This window comes from Epinephelus moara, chromosome 8, assembly GCF_006386435.1.
Source record: "Epinephelus moara isolate mb chromosome 8, YSFRI_EMoa_1.0, whole genome shotgun sequence".
NCBI classification, from domain to species: Eukaryota; Metazoa; Chordata; class Actinopteri; order Perciformes; family Serranidae; genus Epinephelus; species Epinephelus moara.
This window is the reverse complement of record NC_065513.1, coordinates 25147737-25170553: the sequence shown is the minus strand read 5'-3', so window position 1 is coordinate 25170553 and position 22817 is coordinate 25147737. Positions and strand designations below refer to the sequence as shown.

At 39.8% G+C, this 22817-nt stretch overlaps 1 protein-coding gene across 3 annotated transcripts in view; it reads left to right on the top strand.

Annotated features, from left to right (window-relative positions):
- The window catches only part of ntrk2a (neurotrophic tyrosine kinase, receptor, type 2a), a 135905-nt gene that overhangs the window by 31305 nt on the left and 81783 nt on the right, over positions 1 to 22817 (top strand). For 2 of the 3 annotated variants that reach the window (XM_050050850.1, XM_050050851.1), the window contains exons 10-12: positions 1060 to 1086; positions 7289 to 7326; positions 7597 to 7696. In XM_050050850.1, coding sequence (XP_049906807.1) covers positions 1060 to 1086; positions 7289 to 7326; positions 7597 to 7696 — 165 coding nt within the window. The remainder of the gene's footprint in view (positions 1 to 1059; positions 1087 to 7288; positions 7327 to 7596; positions 7697 to 22817) is intronic. The other variant, XM_050050852.1, reaches the window with a different exon arrangement.

Sequence of the window (22817 nt, the reverse complement as noted above, 5' to 3'; positions counted from 1 at the left end):
ATTTAACTTGCAAATACTTCTTAGCCTGTAGTAGCACTGAGTGATGTGGGGAAAATCAAATACCACAATATTTTTGACCAAATACCTCAATACTGATATTGCAACGATATTGTAAAGTTGACTATTGGTGTTTTCATAAAATATTTACAAAATGATATTTCTGATAAATAACTGTCAGTAGTGTGACTATAATGATGTGGGTATAAAGTGGGTAAAAGCAGTACACTCTGGTCAGTTCAGAAAATTAGAGCACTTAGCCTTTTAAACCAGGAAAAGAAAACATTCATTGATATTACAAACTCCAAAATCTTAGAAGATATCCAATGTCATGTTGTAATATCGATATACTGCCCAACCCCAGCCTGGAATACATACTTTTTGGTTGCTTTTTTTTTTTTTTTTGCTATTCTCAGTGTCTCTCTTTGCTTTCTATTCTTTATGCCATGATCATGAACTTGTTACAGTTCATGGGGGGTGTTTTTGATGATTATTTGAAGAAGACTCCCCCTTTAAACTTTTAAAGCACCTTCCTCTCACTGATGCTGTCTCACAGCTTGAATCTGACAGGAGAATACTTTTTTTGCCAAAAAAGGGATGCCATACTGGCAAGGTACACTTTTGATTCTGCAATTATCAGTAACCACCAGATTTGAGGGAGGAGGCGTTGTTATTATTATTATTATTTGATAGAACACAGAATGTGGCAGATTTTTGCATATTAAATCATAGAGAGTACATAGATGACATGTGAGATGCACATAGGCATGAACTATTTTATGAAGATGCAGAAAGGTGATCATGTACAGTATAATGGTATCAAGAAAGGTAGAGAGAGTACCTGCATATTGGAATAAAGCACTGAAAACTTTGGACTTAAAAAGGCAAGGAGTGACAGACAGATGACAACATAAGACATATCAGGCAAATGGCTGACATTACATTTGTCATATTCTAAAATATAGCTTTCACCCAGTGTGCAGATACTGTCACTGTCATGATATAATATGATAATATGTACATTAAAATATATGATCTGTTTGTTGTTGTCCTAATTTACAGGAACGGAGAAGGAGCCTTACTATTATGGTGACTGATATAAATATTTATTATTACAAATGCTTTTATCAAATGTTAAAGTTAAATTTTACACATCTAGATTCATAGTGTGTTCATGGTCAGTGTTTTTAGATCTGTTTTTTCTGTTTAACATCTCATCATTCTCATCCTCATCAATTAACACAAATTACATTTTAGAAATGTTTCTCTTTCTCTTTTATCTCTCAAGTTGCTGAGGGTGCGTTACATACCTACACATCCTTGAAGCTAGGGATTAGGGTTGTTGTTCTGTCTTTTTCCCACACTGTGGGCCTGATGTTGTTATTATTTTTTCTTATGTGCATGTTAAATATGTGTTTTTTCTTTGTTGTTTTGTGTATTGTGTTTGTGAAATCAATATGTTTTTTGAAACAAGCTCAGAGACCAGGCATGACTGACAACACTATTTGTGAAGTGCATGTCAGATAATTTAGTAGTATTAAGTATGTTGACGTGTTCGAGATCTAATTTGTCTCTGTTGTCTCTTTTCTCTCTCTTGCTGTTTCCTCAACACTTCCTCCCTCCTGCAGAACTAACCACAGGTACTGTCACGCCTCTTGTGTGCTCACTCACAATCACAAACACTGCTAAGCTCTGCCCCCCCTAAGTTACTGTTGCTACACTTATCACGCTCTGTTCTTGCATAGCACATGTGTAGTTTACAATGAGAACAGTGGAGGATTTCAAGATTCATAAAACAGCACGCACATCCATCAACGACAGAAACTGGGTGCTGGACAGAAGAACAAATACAAAAATACAAAAACAACAGGTCCGCACACCAGAAACTGCTCCCTTTAGAAATTTTAATCTTATCACCACATGTGATGTTTCAGGCACCAGCCCTTCATCAGACAGTGGCAAAAATCTGAAATTTGTGGTAATTTCTTAAACATGGATCCTTGATTTGAAAAGCAGGCTCCACATTTCTTGCTGGTGATTATTGATTTTGCTGACTGAAATGACTAATATGCTGAGCTTACTAATTTATCTAACGTTAGCTCCTTCAGTTGGTTGACAACAGTCTCGAGCTGATTTTATGTTTCCATCTGACTTGTTTTGAAATGCGAACACTTGATGGCTACATACATATTGTGCTAAAACAGTGAGGCCTTTGCACACTGAGTCCATTTTTTTGGATGTGTTCTTTTAATCTGTCATCCAAAAAAAAATCGTTACGCACAGAGACCATGCACACTGATTCTGATATATTTTATTGCTCTATTCGTTGTGAAAATTCGCAATATGTGATAAAACGAAAGACACATTTCCTCCTTTGCCTCTCTTCACTGGAGTTACCGACCTGGCTGTCACCACTCCCTCCCTGTCCTGCATTTGGCACCATGGTTGCATAAAGGGGCGGAGATGTCTTTGTCTGTGTGCGGTCCACATCCTTCTCCTCTTCATCATCACCTATCTGAATATTACTATATATTCTGTGTGTGCCCCATTCTTCTGTCTTGTCACAGCTGTGTCTTGGTCAAACGACTCTAAACGCAGAAAATCAAACCTGTTCTGACAATTTTAATGACGGACAAAAGTTTCGGACTCAGTGTGCAAACATGATTGACACGATGTGAGGTTGTATTCAGACGTGCGACAATGTTGGACGTTCTTGTATTGCAGTGTAGAGCTAGTTAATCCTAATTAATATAATAAGAACAACCCTGTTTAGCTGCTTACCTTAGAATTTCCTAAAAACAATATATGTATTAGACTCATAAAGAAATAATCACTCTTAATCATCACTTATGACATACTAGAAGTGTGTAGTGGTGTATTTTAAGGCAGAGACTCTGCCTGTATTTCCCTACTTTCTGTGCTCGGGAAATCTATAGGTGTTTACAGATGGTAACCAACAATCCTGCATAATATACCTTTGACATTCCCAAAAAAAAAGGGTCTAAAACTTCAATCAAAAGCCAAGTTTGACACCGGGTCCCTTTTAATCGTAGGGTGTGGCCACACATTTTGACAAGTAAACACAGGTCCCAATTAGAGTCATCATTTTTATACAAGTTCTTTGAAATTTAAAACCTCTTAAAGCTTACGGGTTTGTGAAAAGTGTATAAATGTTTACAGTTTTGTCATCATGGACATGCTATTAATCGTTAGCTCAGTTAGATTCTCCACAGTTCAATCATTCAGCTCATTTTATGGAAAAAAGGATTTATCATGAAAAAATTAATCCAAGTTGTAAATATTGTCATGTGAAGTCCGTTGCTCATTGCCTACTAACTGCTATGTCCGCACATTACCTGCTAATGCTTATATTCGTTACATTGCTGGCCCCAAAAAATGTCCCCTCCTGTCTCTGTTTGGTTTTCACCCCTTTTCATTTTCGGTAGACTAAATAGGCTCGTTGCTGACAGGCAGGTGTGTTTTAAGACAATAAGGAGAGTGGATCTGTGTATGCCGGGTGTCGTAAATCCTCGGGTGCTGTAAAATGAGCATCGCTAACTGTAGGAGGAGCAAGACATTTCTCCGTCCATCCTGAGAGAACGATAGAATGGCAAAAAAATATAGTTGAACTTCAACGTCTGTCTGAGGATGACGACAAGATTAACAGGGCCAGACTGCTTCTTGGTGGGAGGAAGAAGGGTTGCGATGAGCTGGAGCTAAACATGTTTGAGTAGATCCACGGCATGCGGGCACAAAATCTCAGAGCCTCCCACAAGATGATCAGAGTGAAGGCTAAAGAAATCTACGCCACCGTGAGTGACAACAGAGATGGGGAGGACTTTGCTGCTAGTGCTGGCTGGCTTGACAGACAACTTTTCTGTCAGGAACTGCTGCCCAGAAGACACAATGTACTTTACTGGGAAGCTGGAAGGAATTCTGTCACATTTACAACACAACAGATTGAGAAGAAGATACAGGATAAGAGCATCATATCTATGGATGACACAGTGGTGTGGTTTGATATGGTCGGTCCAACTACAGTGGACACGAGAGGTGCACACAGTGTTCCACTGAAAACTACAGGCCATGAGAAGAGTCATCTAACTATGGTGTTGGCTGCGAAAGTGGATGGGACACAACTGAAGCCTTATGTGGTGTTGAACCAGGGAAGTCTATGCAATGCAAACCATCAGTGGAGTGGTGGTGACCTCCTCCAAAAACAGCTGGATGAACGACGATGTGACTGCAGACTGGTTGAAAAAGTGGTGAGGAACCTTAACCTTGGTCCTCGTCTCCTTGTCTGGGATACTGATGGACGTCACATCCGTGCTGCTGCAAAAGCAGAGCTCAAGCGGAACAACAACATAACTGTGGCTGTCATACCGGGAGGTTGTACAAAATACATCCATGCCTCTGACGTCATATGGAATCAGCCGTTCAAAGCCAGTCTGCATGAATCAACAACTGGATGGCAGCTGATGGCAGCGAGTACCAACTAATCCTAGGTGCTTCTCAAAGTCAAGAAAGGATCCTTAAATGGCTGAATTTCATGGAGGCTATGTCATTGAATCCTGCCAAATGACTGTTCCAATGTCAAGGATCACTGAAATTCTACCAAGGACAGAGTTCTTAGTTAAGATAATTTTCAAGGATGAATGTGTGTATCCTCAGTGGGCAGGAAGTACCCACAATTCTTTGTGCACAACTTGCCGGCAGAGATAGGCAGGACCTTGATAACTTGTCTTTTTTTGAGATTAGTATCTCCAGTTTTTAATCATACAAGCTAGAAAAAATATTGATCGGAACCTTATAATTTACACTTTATAATGTGTCCACTGCCAAATAACAATAACAATTTTTTTGTTTGTTTTTTTGATAAAACACAGAAGTTTTTAAATGAATCAGTCACAGAGGGGATGGAGCGCTAACTATCCATTCCCCCTCCACCCCCCACTACTCACATGATTACGACAATAATTACTGTTATTTTTGGTTTCGATTGGTGTATTTCTGGGGGGAAGCATGGTGAGAACAGACACAGTTAACACATTAGAATGTCGTGCAGGCCAAAGCATCACTTTATATTGATGTGTTTGCACTAACTTGTTCCAGACGTACAGTACAGCGTATAGTAGGTATTCTTATTCAGCCTTTGGCCTACAGTATTGCGCTATTAGGGTATCTGCCTCGCCTGCCACTTGGTTTTGTGGGGTTTTTTTGTGGCCTTGTTTGTTAGGTCAGGTTTATGGTATGTAGTTTGTTAATCAATGCAAATATGATACGTAACACATACAGCAGTTTATTGTTGTTGAGACAGTATAACATATTCCAATGATTTTAGAGGCTATGTGGTATACCTCACTTGATACATGCCGAACTGATGTGTTAAAAACTTTTTCACACTTAAAGTGCAAACTAAGGTTATAATAACGTCAGTAACCAACATATTTTTTTTTCCATCTCTCAAGCTGAATTTTATGGTACACCATGTGTTGATAGTATTACAACAAAAACACATACTGACATGCTTCAACAGCTTCCTTGGCCTATCTTACATGTCTAACCTGTACAGCAAATCTTAGGGAAGATTTAAAGACTTTTATTAACAAGACAAATAAAAAGTATGACTAGATGTGCAGAGCTGGATCAAATGAATAATTGGTAGTTGGAGTTGTGATTTCTTATTCAAATTTATTATATTTCTTATTCTAAAATTATTCAAAGTACCCATAATATTCATACTCATGTAAATATACAATTTGATAGTTTTTTCCATCTTTGCTGAGCTAGAAATATAAGCAAAGGGAATTAAAAGCCTATCCCATATAGGAAAAAAAAAAAATCGATATAGTGTATATATATAATTTTTTTTGTAATATTTTTGTGGGCAATATCATATCATCACACTGTGCCAAGTATCTATTTTTTGTAATATACATTATTAATATTACAAATACAAATTGAACTTAAGGTAGCCTACTTCAATGATATCATCTATTGCTTGTTCAGTCCACCAGACACAATTTGCTGAAGGAAAAAAAAAAGGCTTAAGTGAGATAAACAGACTGAAAACTTAATCTTATTAGATAAAACAGTCGTTGGCAGAGTTCTCTTTTGGGGAGGTAATACATCGCAATATATCGCAATTTATTTTACTGCAATACTCAGCATATCGCAAGATATTTAAAATCACAATAACATTGTATCGTGACTTAAGTATCGTATCGTGGATCCTCTGGTGATCCCCTAATCCCATGTAGACGCCTTTCCCAAATACATGCCCATTGCGTTCAGTGATTTAACCACATAGGCCCAGGCTATTAATTGAAGTTTTATGGTAGTATGAAATGTTGCTGTTAATAATGCTGGATTTAGCAAACTGTCGACCGTTATCTGTTTGGCTGGCCATGCTAACACGTGTAGTTTATGTCAAAGCAAATGAACACTTTGTTCTGTTGTTTGTTCTTTTGCTGTTGTACTTTTTTGGCTTTGGAGAAGTATAGCTCTTGTTACTGCCACAGCACAGCGCTTCAACATTTGGGGGAAATCTTAGCTTGGCAGGCCTGCTGTGCCTGGGTACAGACAGCTGCTAAGCTATGATTGGCCAATTGCTGTTCAGGTTATAAGTGGATTAACCTAGCACAAAATACAAAACACCTAAATTCACCAGGCCCCCAGGAACGCAGCTCAGCCTTGCTTCTAATTTTTCCCAGTGGCCACCTGCAGTTTTGGAGTAAAAAGAAAACCCAAAAAGCAGTTTCTCCACAAACCCCCATTATTAAAGACATGTCTGTAAAACTGTTGACAGGACATCTCGGACTGTGAACAAGGTAAATTATGAGTCTTTTTATGATGGATTTCTGATCCATGAAGCTTTTATATTTGTAAAATTTTCCTCAAGACGATAAAAGCGATTTAAAAATCTGTGCCGTCATCACAATGTTAAGTCTATAAGGTGAACAGGACCAGTGGGAGAAACACTACTACACATATTCAGTGAGTCACATATCCCAGAAGTAAATCCAGAAGCTAGAAAGTGTACACGCCAGTTGAGGAATTTCTTCTTGGACTAAACAGGTGCTACCTCGGGGTTCGGCATCCAGATTTAATAACACATCTATACAGCTCACCCACTGAAAAAGCCACTCAGTGTTACCAGAACTATTAAATCATATTTACTGAAGAAAGTTTGTCACTATTACCTACAACACTGTTCTTCACTCAGCCGTAAATCATGTCGTGAGTGTCTCTTCTTCTCTATTTATTCTTCTCTGTCTCTCTCCTTCAACAGAGGGCCCCTCTGCAGACCCTCCTGAAGACAGAGTCGCTGTAAGTCACGTACTACTGTTGTCCCCTGTCTCTGTTTCTGCTGATAGCTTCAGCCAGTTTGTGCTTGTTATTTCCTTTGTATTTGTGTTACCTGCCTAGAAACACCTGAACTGGATCTATATTTTCATGTCACAAGTAATTGAATGAACCCACCACAATACAAAGATACAGCTATAGAAACTCTGCCTGTTGTCTGTACCTTGCGATGTGGTGTAGACTATGCGTCTCCTCAGTATAGGATGTTTATAACACTGTTGTCTTACTGTGCAGGTGTATGTGGTGGTCGGCATCGCTGCTGTAGCCTTCACTGGTTTCCTTCTAATGTTGGTTATTCTCAAGTTTGGAGGAAATTCCAAGTTTGGCATCAAAGGTAAGAGTCCTGGCTTTCATCTGCACTGGCAGTTTCCATCTCGCGGCAGAGGGGGAGGATAAACAATACAGAAAGAAATGGTGATTTGTTGTTTGTGGATGTCCAGATCAAAGATTTGGGCTACTGAAGTGTAACATGGATGGCTTCATAGATACATCAAAATCAAAAACTTGTGGAACCTGATATCACTTTCAAATGCACTTGTCTTTTATGGACATTAGCAGGAAACAGCTAAATCTAATTTGTTAATGTTTAGTAATTTGTAATTGTGCTTGTCAGCTATGGCCTCGGAGCCCACGTACATAGCTTCTTAATGCAGGAGTATAAATCCAGTTCCAGTCTCACTTGTGGGAGACCTGGGGTCAGATGTGTGACTGTGTATGCACAAAAACTATGCGTACGCCTCTCCCCAGAGGGAATGTGTACACCTTGCAGAGATTTCAGACTCCCCATAGGCACGGTTTTACCCAAGATAGCTGTGACTGATAGGAAGCGGAGGAGATCGAATATAACATGAGAGATGGGGCACATTGTTTCCAGGTCGTCTGCCAGTTTCATTGATTGCGTTATTGTTTTTGCAGCCTCCTGTAAAATGTCAGTCAAAGGCACATTTATAAAATGAATTCACAATTAATTATGAGTGATGAATGAATTTCATTGTTACTTTCATTTACATCTCAGCCATCACTTCCTGTTGATGGTTGTTTGATTTTATCCTGTCAGCTTCAACATGAGCGCCATGAATCATTGATCATCCTTCTGATGTTTAATATTAATGATAATTGAGATTTTACCGCAATGATGGTCTGCAAAAATGTGATGAATTGCTAGTATGGAGGCTACAGATAGCTACATCCATGCATACTGACAGCTGCTCTGGCTCCTCACGGATGCATCACAGTCAATGAAACTGCACTTTGTTTGCCATATTTCTCAATGACAGGTCTAATGAGTTGTGGAGTGGGCACAATTATCTATATATCGATATGCAAACAGATGTTTAACAGAGTTTCTACATCTATATGTGGCGAACGGTGGGAGTGGAAATAAGGCTTGTGAATGTGCAACCAGCTCCATAATGACCAAGATTTCTGAAAACTGAATCAGGCATATATGCATCTTTATAAATGAAGGGTTCCCACAAATTTCCACAGACAAAATTTCCAAACTTGTCCATGACTTTTCAAGAACCCATAATAAAGTTTTATGACATTTCATAAAGTATTACACGAACAAAACTTTTCTTTGAACGACTATTCCAAAATTCCATGACTATTCCAGGTTTTCCATGATCGTGGGAAACGTTTAAATCTGAAAAAAAAAAAAAGAAAGTATATGCACATATCTGTAACAAGTGGTTTTTGGACCCAAAAGCAACACCAGGGACAAGCAGAAACTCACTTTGGAAAGCGGAGTGACTGTCCCTCCAGACAGCCACAGGAACAGGCAAACAGGAACCCATCAGGCAGAGGCAGAGCTTGTGGTTGAGAACAGAGGGCAGAGCGGTTTACCGGGGAGCAGACGAAGCAGGAGAGTCAGGGACAGGTGGGGTCGGTAACGAGGAAGCAGTCCGGAAACAAATGCTGGAAAGTGTTGCATGGAGGCGAAGAACAATCTGGCAAGGAGTGTCTGTGAGGCGGGCGTCTTCATAGTGACAGGAGGAAATGATCCACAGGTGAGAGGTGTTAGCCTGATGAGGTGGGCCTGGTAGAGCGGCAGGAGTGGGAAATGTGTGGACAGGTGATAGGCTGGCAGGTAGGTGTAGTGACGAGGCAGGGTGACTGGAAAATTACTGAATGGGCTGAGGAGACGGCACGTATGGCGGATGAAAAGTGCCCAATGTGACACATCTGTCTTTGTGCATACATAGTTTTAGTTGTGAATCTACACAGAGTTTTGTGCATCTGGCCCCTTGTCATACTTGTACACATTACAAGGAATATATAGGACATTTTCCTTGCTTCCTTGTTTGGTCATTTCATCTCAAAAGGGGAACATCTGGAGCTTAAGTCCAAGATGGAATAACTACATGTATGACTCTAAAATTCTTGTTCGTGGTTGCACGCTAGATCTCATTAAATATGCAGACCATCATGTATCCATGAATCCATCCAGTTCAGGTGGAAACAGCTGCTGTTTGAAGGAGGTTCACCGGGTCTCAGTGCTGCTGGTGAATAACATGCATGTCGACTAAACTGAGCTCCTGTAGTCTCTTTGTCATCTTGTTGTTAAACTACCATGGAAGCCATTGTTGAAGCCCCCACAAGAACACTTTCAATATTTATGTTTTTTTTGCCACACAGATTTCAAAAAGCATTTTCAGGAGGATGTGTGACTTCTGCAATGGCTACAAGTGGAACTAATCTATTTTTTCTTATATATCATACTGACTTACTAGAACTGATTTGTTTCTGTGTTGCTCATTTTGATGCTTTGCTGATATTTTCTCATTGTTTGTGAACTAACCGCTGAACACTTCCATCAATCCTTAATTTTCTACATACATTATGATGTTGTCTTTCAAATGTAGACATGTTCAGTGTGCAGCTCAGAAACAGGAAGCAGACAGACGCTCAGCTTTTATTTCCACTGGCTCATTTTTTGTTGTAAAAGTGATTCAAGTTGAGTTGATTTAGCTTTGTGAAAATCCCCAAACACATAAGCCTGGTGTAGTAATGGTTTTCTCCCTTCCATTCAGTTGACTTTTGTTTACTTCAGTTTGGTTGAAAAAGCGTAACGCATTTATGATAAGCAACCCAAGAATTCAACATTCTGAGGAAGTGCTGTTTAAAGATACAGTTGTTTTAGGAATAACTTTTTGGCGGCGCTTGAACCATTAGCATTTGATGCAGTGAAGGTCCACATTTGACATTCAAATTACCACACCAAAAAGTGAATGCAAATGTAGAGACAGATGTAATGAATGTGTTACCCAGTGTATGTGCATGTACCTCTGTGACTCTCGGTTGCACTGTTGAAGTGCAGTATTTTGGCAGTGATTGATTTATGGCCCCCCAGAGAGGAGGAGTGCAAGACGGATGAAGCAGCTAGTATACTATATACATTGTGTGTGTGTGTGTGTGTGTGTGTGTGTGTGTGTGTGTGTGTGTGTGTTTGTATTCATGTTCTTGTGTGCGGTTTCTTCTTTCTCCAGAAGAGGTGAATGAGGTTGCTCTGAACAAAATGATCTCTCTAATGCCTCTCAGCCTCCCCTATGTATCAGTATTTGTGTGTGTATGTGTGTGTCCTTTCTTGTGCATCTAAGCATTTTTGCATGTGTGTGCGCCTCCATTCGTGTGTAGGATGTTAGGTCACATTTCGGTTTTGCCCTTCTGATTGCTCCCCTTGAGTCTTCATCCTTCTCTCTTTCCACTGTCTACTTCCTCTCCCCATGCGGTCCCCTGCTCATGCTCCACATACATCCAGATGTACTGTACATGCCCTGCAGCGTGTTGACATTGAGTGTGTGGAGAGATACAGAGAGCAGTGCTGGTATGAACAGCAGAGTCAGACGCATAGTTGGAGAGCTGTGAGTAATCCACAGCAACAGTTGTGCCCACATAACCGCTGTTTGTTTGAAACCTCCGCATGTTTCCTATACCGGACCGCTGACCAAAGTTAATCTCAACAACAGAACTATTACCGCAGATGGCGGCAAACTACCAGCGCTAATCAAGAACAAACAGCACTTTGTCATGGCAACGTGGTTCACCAAATCATAAACACGTGCGCAAAGACGCACATGCATACACACCCCCGCATGAGCACAGTCAGTGCTGACGACGACGATGAACTTGTGATCAGAGAGTGTGAAGAGAGCATGTCAGGCCTGGTACCATATTGAACAGGTGTGCATGAGAAAACTCGCCTCGCTGACTCTGGATGAATCGCTGCCCGTCTCTTTCTGGCAGTCGAGTAAAAAGCTGTGGCTGGTTTACATTATTTATATTGACTGCATTATTCTGCTCCTCTCTCATCAATAACACATGGGCAACATTTGGTACAGGTTGCTTCTCACAACATCCTCACTGCTTCTTGACACTCGCAGGATGGATATTTTATATACGGTATACAGTGTATTCTTGTGTTGGCAGATGTAAGATTAACCGTGTGGGTAGTGACAGCATTGGGAGAGTGAATGTAGATTTATTGTCGCTGAAATGCTGAGAATCTTGTTTGTCTTGGCTCTAGATATGTTAAAGGAGCTGGGTGCAACATTTAGAGCTTTAATATATCTATATATAATAAGATATGGTGGAGTAATGGTGTCCTGAGCAGGAAATTAAGTCACGCTCCCTCTGTGTGTGTTGTGATCTGAGCTTCTCTGTTCTTTGTTGTGGCAGTGGGTCCAGCTGCGTGTTGTATGTTAGTGCATGTATCCCACTGGCTTGCTAATCGCTGCCACTCTGCACTGCATTAACATGGCGGCCACAGCTGATAATGCCATCCAGACCCATGATGGCAGGATGCATCGTCACAGAAGGGTAAGGCCTACCCTCTGGTTCCCCCCAATGTTAGCACCGCCAGTTCTGTCAGCCTGTTGCTGTTATTAGAACCGGTCCTGCTGTTAGCACCATTAGCTGCTGGCCACCGGCTCAGCCACCTCCATGTTGAGAGCCATGTGCAAGCAACCCCAGTCGAGACTCTGAATCATAGACACACTCTGAATGTCACACACAGCTCCTTTAAACCTGATTTATTGGATCTTTTGGCCATTTGGGGGCGGCACAACAAGCTGTAGACACAATACTGACATATCACCTTATAAAGTCATGCCTACCATGTTAGCAAGCAAATACTGGACCCAAACTTACATTAGCATTCATTTTCAGTCATGCACGTAGCCTCCTGATGAATGTGACCAATACACACCCTCCTTTTATAACTCTGCTTTGGTCTCCACCAACTCCTGAGGGAACTATCTGCCTCTTTAGCTACTAGATGCTTCACTGTGTTCATCAGCTATTTGCTAACTTTATCATGTTTGACAGAAAACTGCTGCAGCTGGAAATGACACTGACCAGAGTGGTTAGAGGCAACCACAAGAGTAATTGAGGGCTGTAAAACCAAAACCATCTTTGAAAAGATGGGAAAAATCTGAGGGCAAACTGCAAATCATTTCATCCTTTGATATAAAAGTGTTGATTATAGCGGCTTAAAGTTCTACCATCATTTTCAAGAGGTAAAAATAAGTGTTAAGGAGGTTAATTTAATTTGTGGTGCCTACAGCATTGAAAAATCACACATTTCAGAAACCTTACAAGCATGTCTTTTTCCAGAAACTACTGTCTGCCCCAGTTACTCTAGACGCGCCAAGAATCCCACTGTGAACTATTTGTAGTCGGTACTTTTGAAAAATCACAGACAACAGTGAGTTGTGTGTTATTTGGAGTAACCAAAGCATCTTTCCTGGATGGGAGTGTAGCGTGAATCCATGTACACAGCACAGCCAATAAGACCAAGATATACGATTAGCTGTTTAAAAGTTAAAAGGTATTACAGTATTTGGATGTAAACCTGAGAGACCTTACACAGAAATCCCTCTCGTACTTCATCGTGGGTGGGACGTCAGTGTCGTTTAAAGTCCAACTTGCTCACAAATTAGGCTAAAACTATGTGATCGATACAAGCCTCCACTCAGGAGGAGAAAGCAACAACACCGCCTGAGTCTTGGCCCAAAACACCACACAAAGGCTACATTTCACCTAACAAAACTTGGAGTTGTACCCTGGACGAGTCCCCTTTGGCACAAATTGGCTCCCGAGGAAGGTAATCTTGTGAAGTTGAAGTGCCAGCAGCTGTTATTTACACTCAAGTGCTTGAGCGGGTGAAAGATGTTAGCTATGTTTTATCCATTCAGGAAGTTATCGAAAATTAAGATTTATTTTGCAGGAGAGAAGAGAGAGAAGTACAAACTCTGTGTGAATGCTGAAGGCTGCAAAAATGAAATATGAAAAAATCGAGAGAAACAGAAAGAGTGATAGCAGGCTGGCCTAAATGGGTCTGTTGGGAGCCTGACAGTTTCCACAAAATTACACATAATGACCCTCCAAAACTGACTGCGGGCTCCTGAAGGAGAAAACAGATCAGACGGTGCAGGCGGAGAGGGAAGGACACACTTTAGCAGCATCTATATGTGTTCATGCCCTCGAAGCACCTGTAGGGAGGAAACCGTCAACATAAACCTGAGATCTGATGCAGGAACATGACAGAAATGTCAAGACGGAGGAAAAAAAAGAAGTGATTGAAAGTGAAGCAGTAAATGTGAAGTGGAGAGAGTGATAGGCAAACGGAGAGGAAGAGAGGATGAATGCTAAAATTGGCATTTGACAATAGGGCAAGAAAAATGGAGAGAGGAAGTGAGAGGGAGGAGAAAAAAAGATGGAGAAAGCAGATGTTAAAAACTGAGATAAAGCAAAGAGGAAAAGAAAAACTGAGAGGAAGAGAGAGATGGAAGTAGAAAGTCCTCCTGTGTCCACTTATCAATGATTCATCATTAGCGCAGGTTTCAGTTTTCTCCTTGTTTGGTGGAGTTACACGCCTCCATCTCTCCCTCCCTCCCTCCCTCCCTCTCTCACATGCACACAGAGCTCCTCACTGCTGATCGATCGATATGACACCCTCAAGGTCAGCAGAGCTTCATTCTGGGCCCAAGGCACTACCGAGCATGCTCGGTGTACCCACCTCCTCCTCCTCCTCCTTTTCTTCTTCCTCTCCCTGCAGAAAAGCAGCTTTTGCCTACAGCTCTTGAGGCTTTTTGACAAACGCTGCTCACCCACAAAACTTTTGCGCAGGAAGCAAAAAACTGAATGAGTTGAGCCACAAAGTGAAGAGGCTGAAAAAAGCAATCCATGATTCTGTATTTAGACCAGAAGTGAGTATCGAACCTCAGTACTTTTAGAGTGCTGACCAAAATATGTTGGCACCACTGTAGTATCAGTATCTTCATACACTTACTCTGTCATCAAATAGTTCTTGATCATAAATAATAATACTGGTAATTTCAGACTGTATTTTATTGAGGCAAAGTTCTTGAATGGCTGCTTCACATTGAGATAAAATTCAAACATTTGGCCAAGTTTGACTTATTCTGTTGAACAGAAGAAAGACTTTCATAGACAAAGAGTCTAAAGTCATGCTAGCAGTGCTCTGAGCTAAATGCTGACGTCAACATGCCACCATAACCAGGACCTGCCCATCGTTCCAATGGGTCACTGAATCCTCCGCAACAAGTTCCTGCAGATGTTTCACAATAAAGAAAATAAAGGGATTCTCTCAACCGAAGTTATAAGGGGCTTTTAATTTGAAACACATACAGGAAGTGTTGAGTTTAAAATGACTGCGCGATGCATTAACTCTATCAAGGCAAACGGGAGCGGTTAAAAAGTAAAAATATAAAAATACAGAGGAAAAAAAATTGTACATTTATAATGTAGTCTGTTTCAAATGAAGCTAATAGCCTCTGCAGTAGTGGTAAGTAAAAGCCCTGCCACTATTTTCTAATTTTATTACTTTATATCCTCCATTACGAAGAAATTACTTTCTTTGCTAGCCTGATGCTAATGGTAATACTCAATACTTTGTTGTGTTAATGTCCCGAGAGAAAATATCAAGAAGACGGGGGCCTTGTTGCCATACAGTTGTCTACAGCAGCAGATTGCTCTGTGTTTCTATTGGTCAAAGTGACGGCAGTCCTGAATGACAAAAAGAAAATCAAACATGCTAGACTGTCGTGATGTCTTCCAGATGTGGCATCTGTTGTCGTCTACTATGACACACTACACTAGATGAAATGATGGATTATCGGGAACGTTATTATATTATTATTGTTATTAACAATCCGAGTCGACACCGTACAACGCTGCGTCAGGCTATAATCGGGCTGATATCATGTAGCGTGTACCCGGCATTAGTTTACTGTGTTAGCGTGCTAATATTTGCTTATTAGCTATAAAAACAGAGCTAAAGCGGATGAGAATGTCATAATCTTTGCAAACATTTGGTCATAAACTAATGTACTGGATATATAGACATTTTGACTTGAAGATGGGCAAGATGAAAAGTCATCTTTGGGGAATATGAACACAAATTCCATGGCCATCTGATAGTTGTCAACATAAGTCAGTAAAAACAAAGATTTTAATCTGCTCACGGTGCTCAAGGAAAAACCAAGTGATCACCAAAGTCAGTAGAATTCATTGTCTCAGAATCATCAATGTTTGTATAAAATTTCATGGCAATCCATGAGATACTTGTCAGTATGTATTTAATTTTTGTATCGACGCCCATGTCGGAAATTTATTACACTACCCAGCTGCAACTAAGTTATTCCACTTATGTACTTTAGTTGTGTGTGTGTGTGGCACGGGGGGAGGGGGTTTGTTGGTGTGTGTACGTAAGCTTTAACAACAGCAACAACAACATCCCTCATGTCTTTTCAGCCAATCATAAAAAAGAAGGACATGTTGAAAGATCAGTTGGTTGGGAAGTCTGAATGATGTCTGCCAGGTTAAAACTGCCTTTTTTTTTCCTTTTTCTTTTTTACACGGACGTTTCCTTAGCAACTGTAACAACTTGTTTGAATGTCAGTGGGTTTTTTGAGGTGAACAGCCTGAAAGAACTGTGAGTCACTGAAGTGCTGCATTGAAACTATGGATACTTGAACTGTCATGAGAGTTCATCTACAATCATTGTGCACCTGACAAGCTTTTGTTGGTGCAAAACAAAAGTTTAATTGTAATGTTTTACAGAAGTTTTTCATTCAGAGTACCTGACAACAAAGGCACACACACACAAGCACACACATAAGCTTCAGTTCTTTTGGCAAAAACCTTCCCTTCAAAAATAAAGTGGGAGGATGACATCAGCTGCACCTAGACACCTAAACAGACTTGATGTTTTTAATTGAACTGTATCACCTCCATCCTTAAAGGAAAGTACTGTTAATCTGAACTTGGGTTTGTATTTTTGTAGCTCTAGGATCAAGTTATTGTTGATGTTTGTTGCCCCATTTGACCTACTTTTAGCGATGCATTTCCAGACCAACTTGATTACTACAACAGGCCTGTACTGAATAGTTCGAAGCTTAACTGATAATGCTGACATTCGAATTCTATATCGACATTCAAATGCTGCACATCTTTTTTGCATGTCTATTCATTCTCATTAAACCAGATATTTTTGCGCAGTAACAGACAAAGATAAGGCTACTAATATTATTAGTATTATACTATTTGAGTGAGAGTCAGTGGTGTCTGCGTAAGATTGTTTCCGACTTGTGTGATCCAAACACTTCTAATAACTCCAGAGCGTTGTGAAGTCCAAAGGTCAAAATTAATTGAAAAAAGAGATGTAATCATTTCAAAAATTCACAACATGTTTTTACCCGACAAAATATTTTGCTTCAATTCATATTTGTTGTTGTCTCGCCTTTCAGTTTTCACTGCAGTCACTGCTGCACACAAAGGGAGGCACGCACCCGTAATAATGGTCTAGCCGCAATCTAACAGCACTACAAATTACATTTATTTATTAAAGAAAGTTGATTTAATAAAAAAGACTAACTCATTTAATTTCAAAGAATCACTCCATTCCAATTAAGAAATTTGTTTGAGGATTTTGTCATTTTAGGGTTATAAATGTAAGCTTCACTAGAAAACTTAAATGAAAGCTTCCAATGTAAAATAATGACATTCAGTACAGCCCGAACTACAACATTATCATTACCAATTGAATCAATGGCTAAAACTACAAAAATAAAACCCAAGTTGTAATAACACCGTAGTTTTGATTCTATTAAATGCATGATTGGCCACTGCAGTAATCAATACCACTGTTACACATTAATTTTTAAATTTCATACATTGGGAAAACTTGACCCTGTGAACCCTGTGCTGTGCCTCCCGCTCACTACATGCTGGAATATGAGCCCAGGGTACACCACATGAACGGGTGGATAGATAGAGGAGAATGCCCTGGCTCTGGTGGTTTTTATTATTTCATTTTGTATCCTGGATTATGTTATTAAGTTTTGTTTGTGTGCGGAGTTTAGTGTTGAGAGCAGGGGGGAGGAAAGACTAAATGCCTATGGCAGATCCTGAGGGCAGTGGTTGTTTGAAATGCTCTGAAAATGGGAAGTGCTCTTTTCCATAGTGAAACGTTGCCTGAAGACCTCGTCTGTGCACTTGTCTGTCTGCACCTTTATAAGTGATTGTTTTTAGTGTGTTTTTCACAGTGATTTCTGATGTGTTCTCATCTCAGCTGCACATATTTTGAAATTCACATTCTGATTTCATCATTTCAGTCAGAAGAACACAAAATACAAGTGTTCACTATAATGTAAAGACCTGGGTGCATTTTTGCTGTTGAAGATTTGTTCACCACAAACGTATCGTCTTAACTGCCGACAGACATACTGTTTTTTGATGTCGTTTTCAGGGGTATATTTTCCTCAAGTTGCAGCAAAATTCTTAAAATTTTGCTTTTAATTGTCTATCATCTATGGTTCTTTACCAAGACTTGAAGAATCAATTTAAAAGGCACCACAGAAATGTTTCAGGCCCAGAAAATGGGTTCAACGATGAACAAAATGTAAAATATGGGCATTTTCCGAGGTGTGAAAAAGTCACATCTCTACTTATTGTTTAAAGCTAAACACCACTCGTTGCGCTGTCATAGGTCTCTGCTTCAGGGAATAAAACTGGAGAAACTTGGCAGCTGTTTTGGAAATGACATATTTCTTCAGAAAATGCTTTCTGTATAAATGCAACCTAGTTGAAATAGTCCTTTACTTGATTTAATGCTAACTTTAGGTGATTTTTTAGAGGTTGTGAAGGCAGCTTTGTGTGAAATCAGATAAAAAAGAACAATCAAAAGGCTTAATGGTTTATTTTGAAAAGGGAAAGTGTTGGGTGGTCAGAGAGCACGGACATAGTGACCAGCAGTTGGAGTCTGTCTGTTATAATCTTTGTCAGGGAGTCCATTGTGCAGCAGTACATCATTTCCTGTGTTGTATTGGTCAGCCTGACCTTCAGAGATGGTCAGAGTAGTAAAAAATTAGGTAGTTGACATTGGGAGTGTGGGAACAGCACATTTTGTATATGTACAATTTGTACAGGGCACAGATGAAAATTACAGAGCTGCTGAGTAGTTACAATTTGTTTCCATTTTAAAATACGAGGGCTTTTTAAATCTGATTATTATCCACTTCAAAAAGGAAGCTCTTTGAAATGTGCAGTGTGACCTCGTTTTATTTTCCCACCGACAACCCCCATGCACATCGGGGGACATAAATGGACTTTTAATGGTCATACAAGGAACCAGGGGGGTCATGAAACTTACTCAGCACATGGACCAACTACATATTTATCTACATATCTGGGACATTACAGATACAGATAAGTCTGGGATGTGAGGTTTTATGGCGGCAGCTGTAATTTATTAATGGAAATCATTGTCCTATAATGTTATTTTCAGATGGCTGAGCAGAGATTAAACTAGAGAAAATGTTTGACTGTCATTTAATCGCAACATAAACATCAACATAATGTGCCACAAAATGAGGGCTCATATTTAAATGTTGGAGAGTATTTCAGAAAAAAAAGTAATAAAAATAAGTACAGCTGTTGCTCAAGTGTGTCCTTATATGTCATTGTACCACTGTTTCCTCTGAACACCACTGAACTCAGGGATCCACCACACCATGAAAAGGATTTCATCTGTGAGAAGATGAAAGATAACATGAAAAAAAATCTTTGTAATTTATTTTTCTCAAAGATAAAAACATGTTGTTTACAGTGTTCACATGAAGGCCACCAGTTTGATCCTAACAAGCATTCGTTTAAACAAAAGACAGAAAAAGGATTTCATCTACTGCAAATATATACGAGACAGGCAGAGCCTTGAACTGTATATGATCACACGCAATTATATCCCCTCTTTTTCATCACTCAATGGAGCTGCAAGTAAAGATACAAAACACTGCAAATCCCTTTAAATGAAATGTACTGGAGAAACACTCACACTGTGAATAAAGCATTTGAGCTGTGTTTGACAAAGTCGGACAAAGTCATTGATTTTGCAAGTCTCTTGTCTTGGCTTTTAAGGACTTGGGACTTAAAAGCCAAGACAAGAGACTTGTAAAATCAATGAAAAACAAGTCACTATGTGCCTTCACCACACCTAATGCCATTTAGAATTTTACAATTTGTATTACTTAAAATACTATTTATATTACTTAAAAATATGTTTTACAGTTCTTCACACAAAAATTGATCAGGTTTGCCTTGGAGTTGGACAGAATGTTAAATGTCAATCTCATTTTTAATCCTATTTCTAACAAAAGTTAACCAATAAGAAGCAAAGATTTGCGAGATTTCTCTCTTGCTGATAAGGCAAAAATACTGCACCAGGGTGTCTACAGGTAACAGACAGTTATATTTAATGCTTTTTAAGACCCTTTCAAGACACCTTTTGACCAAATTTAGGACACATTTTTGTACAAATCATGTTTCACTCATTTAAGCATTGCAGGTGAGGACTGCATGCAAGTAGTATGTATGTGGTCTTGTGCATTGGTAGGTGTTATATAGGAATATGGTTATTAGTGTGAGTTAAGTTGATTTACATTTTGCCAACATGTGAGTGCAAGTATGAAGTACAATGACAGTATTATAGTTTAATAAAGATTTGTAACATTAGAAGTGTGGACTTTTACATAGAAAGGCTTCACTCATTTTCACAAGAAGAAATTAAAAAATGGATAAATTAAATAAGATAAAATGTTAGCAGTTTTGACCTCACAATTTCAAATTTAAGACTATTTAATGACTTTTACAACCTCTTAGTTGTAACATTAAGACTAAGACATTTCAATACTTTTTGAGGACCTGCAGACACCCTGTGCACTTTTGAGCTGTAGCATATTTGTTGGTCACAACCCGTACATTGACCTGAAATCAAGATAAGATGATGATTTTGTGAAAATAAACAGAAAATGCAAAGTAATAAGCGGTTTTAAATAAATGTAGTGCAGTGAAAAAAGCTTAATATTTTCTTTGAAATGCAGTAGAAGTTTAAAGTAACTTAAAATAGAAACATACGAGTAAAGTACAAGTACCTAAAAACTGTGACTTTCCACTCCTCCATCATGGCTGCTGTCAGATTAACGTTTAATATATCCACTGTCAGGAAAATGAATAGTTGATTCAATCTCTCTTTTTAGTAGTGTACAGCCTGGGCTTGGGGAGGTTTATCAAGTCATTTAAAGTCAAAAGACTCAACTCAAAGTGACGTCACGAGTCATTGGTGTTAAAGAAGACAAATTATGCTCATTTTCAGGTTCATACTAGGGATGAGCAAATGATCAAAATTCATTATTTGATCATCAAAAAAATTAACGATCAATTATCGATTAATTGATAAGCGAGTATTTCAAAAGAGAGAAAACAAATGAGTGCAGTGCAGACTGTCGCCGCAAGAGAGCGCAGCTGCCCCAGTTTTGAGCTTCAACCCCCCAGGCCAAAGAGGAAGAATGGCGCGCATGCGCAGTTCACCCCTGGGTGTTTACAACCGTTGCCAGCCAGAGTTACAGGCTTCAGTTTTCAGCAAAACCTCCGTCCTTCAATGGCGTAGTGTTTTCAGAGGCCTCAATGGAAGCCGCCGAGGCTTTGGAGAGCGATGAGAGCTTCCATCTGTTTCTGATTTTTTGCCTGGCATAGGTCCGGCAGGGGTCTCGTAGGCCCGTCAAGCCGCCGTGCTCGCCGGGCGGAAGGGTCTCGCTGGCACAGCGACTCGCCGGGCGGGGGGCCTTGTTGGCACGGCGGCTCGCCGGACCTATGCCAGGCATTGTAGGGTAAACACTGCGACTATCGATCAAAATTATTTGTGATCGATCAAAAGCCTTAACAATCAATCATCGATAATCGAAAATTGATGCCCATCCCTAGTTCATACTTGTTAGATTTCTATTAGAACATCTTTACATGCTCAAAAAACACTTTATTTTCCCATAATGTCTTTCTAGAACACCTGTATTCACCTTTTGCCTGAGAGGGCTCTGTTTTAGCACCTGTCTCTTTAGGTGGAAAAGCACAAATCTGCTCTGATTGGTGAGCGTTTCCGGGTCTTCTGCATCTAAGTGTCTTTGCACCATCATTGCGTAACTGAGAATAGCTGCATTTTTACACCATGAAAAATCCCCAATAAAAGCTCTTAAACCAAACTTTTCATAACCAGACATGTTTGAGCAGGAATATGATCCGAAACTGGAGCGAAATTAACAACATCAGCAACCAAGATTATGTTTCCCTCACATTAGCATGTAGCTATGAAGCCTGCTTTCAATGACTTTCTACCATTAAAATTCACCGATGAAATCTTCAACACAGCCAGAGATGTTTCCAGCAGGAATATGATCCCAAATCATAGGAAAATTTACAGCACTGAAAACCAAGTTGACGTGTTTCCCTGATGTTAGCATTTTAGCTACAGGTAGCAGTGTAGGCTACATAATGTAATGTGCCTGGAGCTAATCACAAGCTGATGTCAGCTTGTCTGGAAAGGAGAAAAAATGGTAACAGAGTATTCAGAATGCTCTTAAACATGAGGTTTTTGCTGACAGGAGTTACTTTTACATATATTTACCTCGTCGTTGGAAACTTTGGCCATGTTTAATATGAACATCTGACACTGTCACATTAGATATGACAGTCCAGTTGTCTAGAGTCATCAGATTCAGATCAGACCAAGTCATATGAGTCCACACTGGTATTTGTGTGTGCAGACATTTACATTGCGTGTACGTGAACATCATGTCAGTGTGATTTTTTCCCTCAGACGGTATGACAGTGTGCTGTTGTTCAAGGTCCTGCTGGTCGCTTAGTAATTGTCAGTGCTGCCAGCGAGTGTGTATATGCTGCATCAATGTGGCTTTTTCTTGGCAGTACTATGAATGTCTGTATGATAGGGTCTATGTTAATGAGGCTTTAGATATCGATCAACACCTAGTCCTGCTGCACTCAGGCAGATACTCAAGCGACCAGGAGACAAACAGGCACAAACACAAGTCCCCAGTTTTCCTGAATATGCATGAGAGTTGGCAAAGACGCATGCCAATATCATT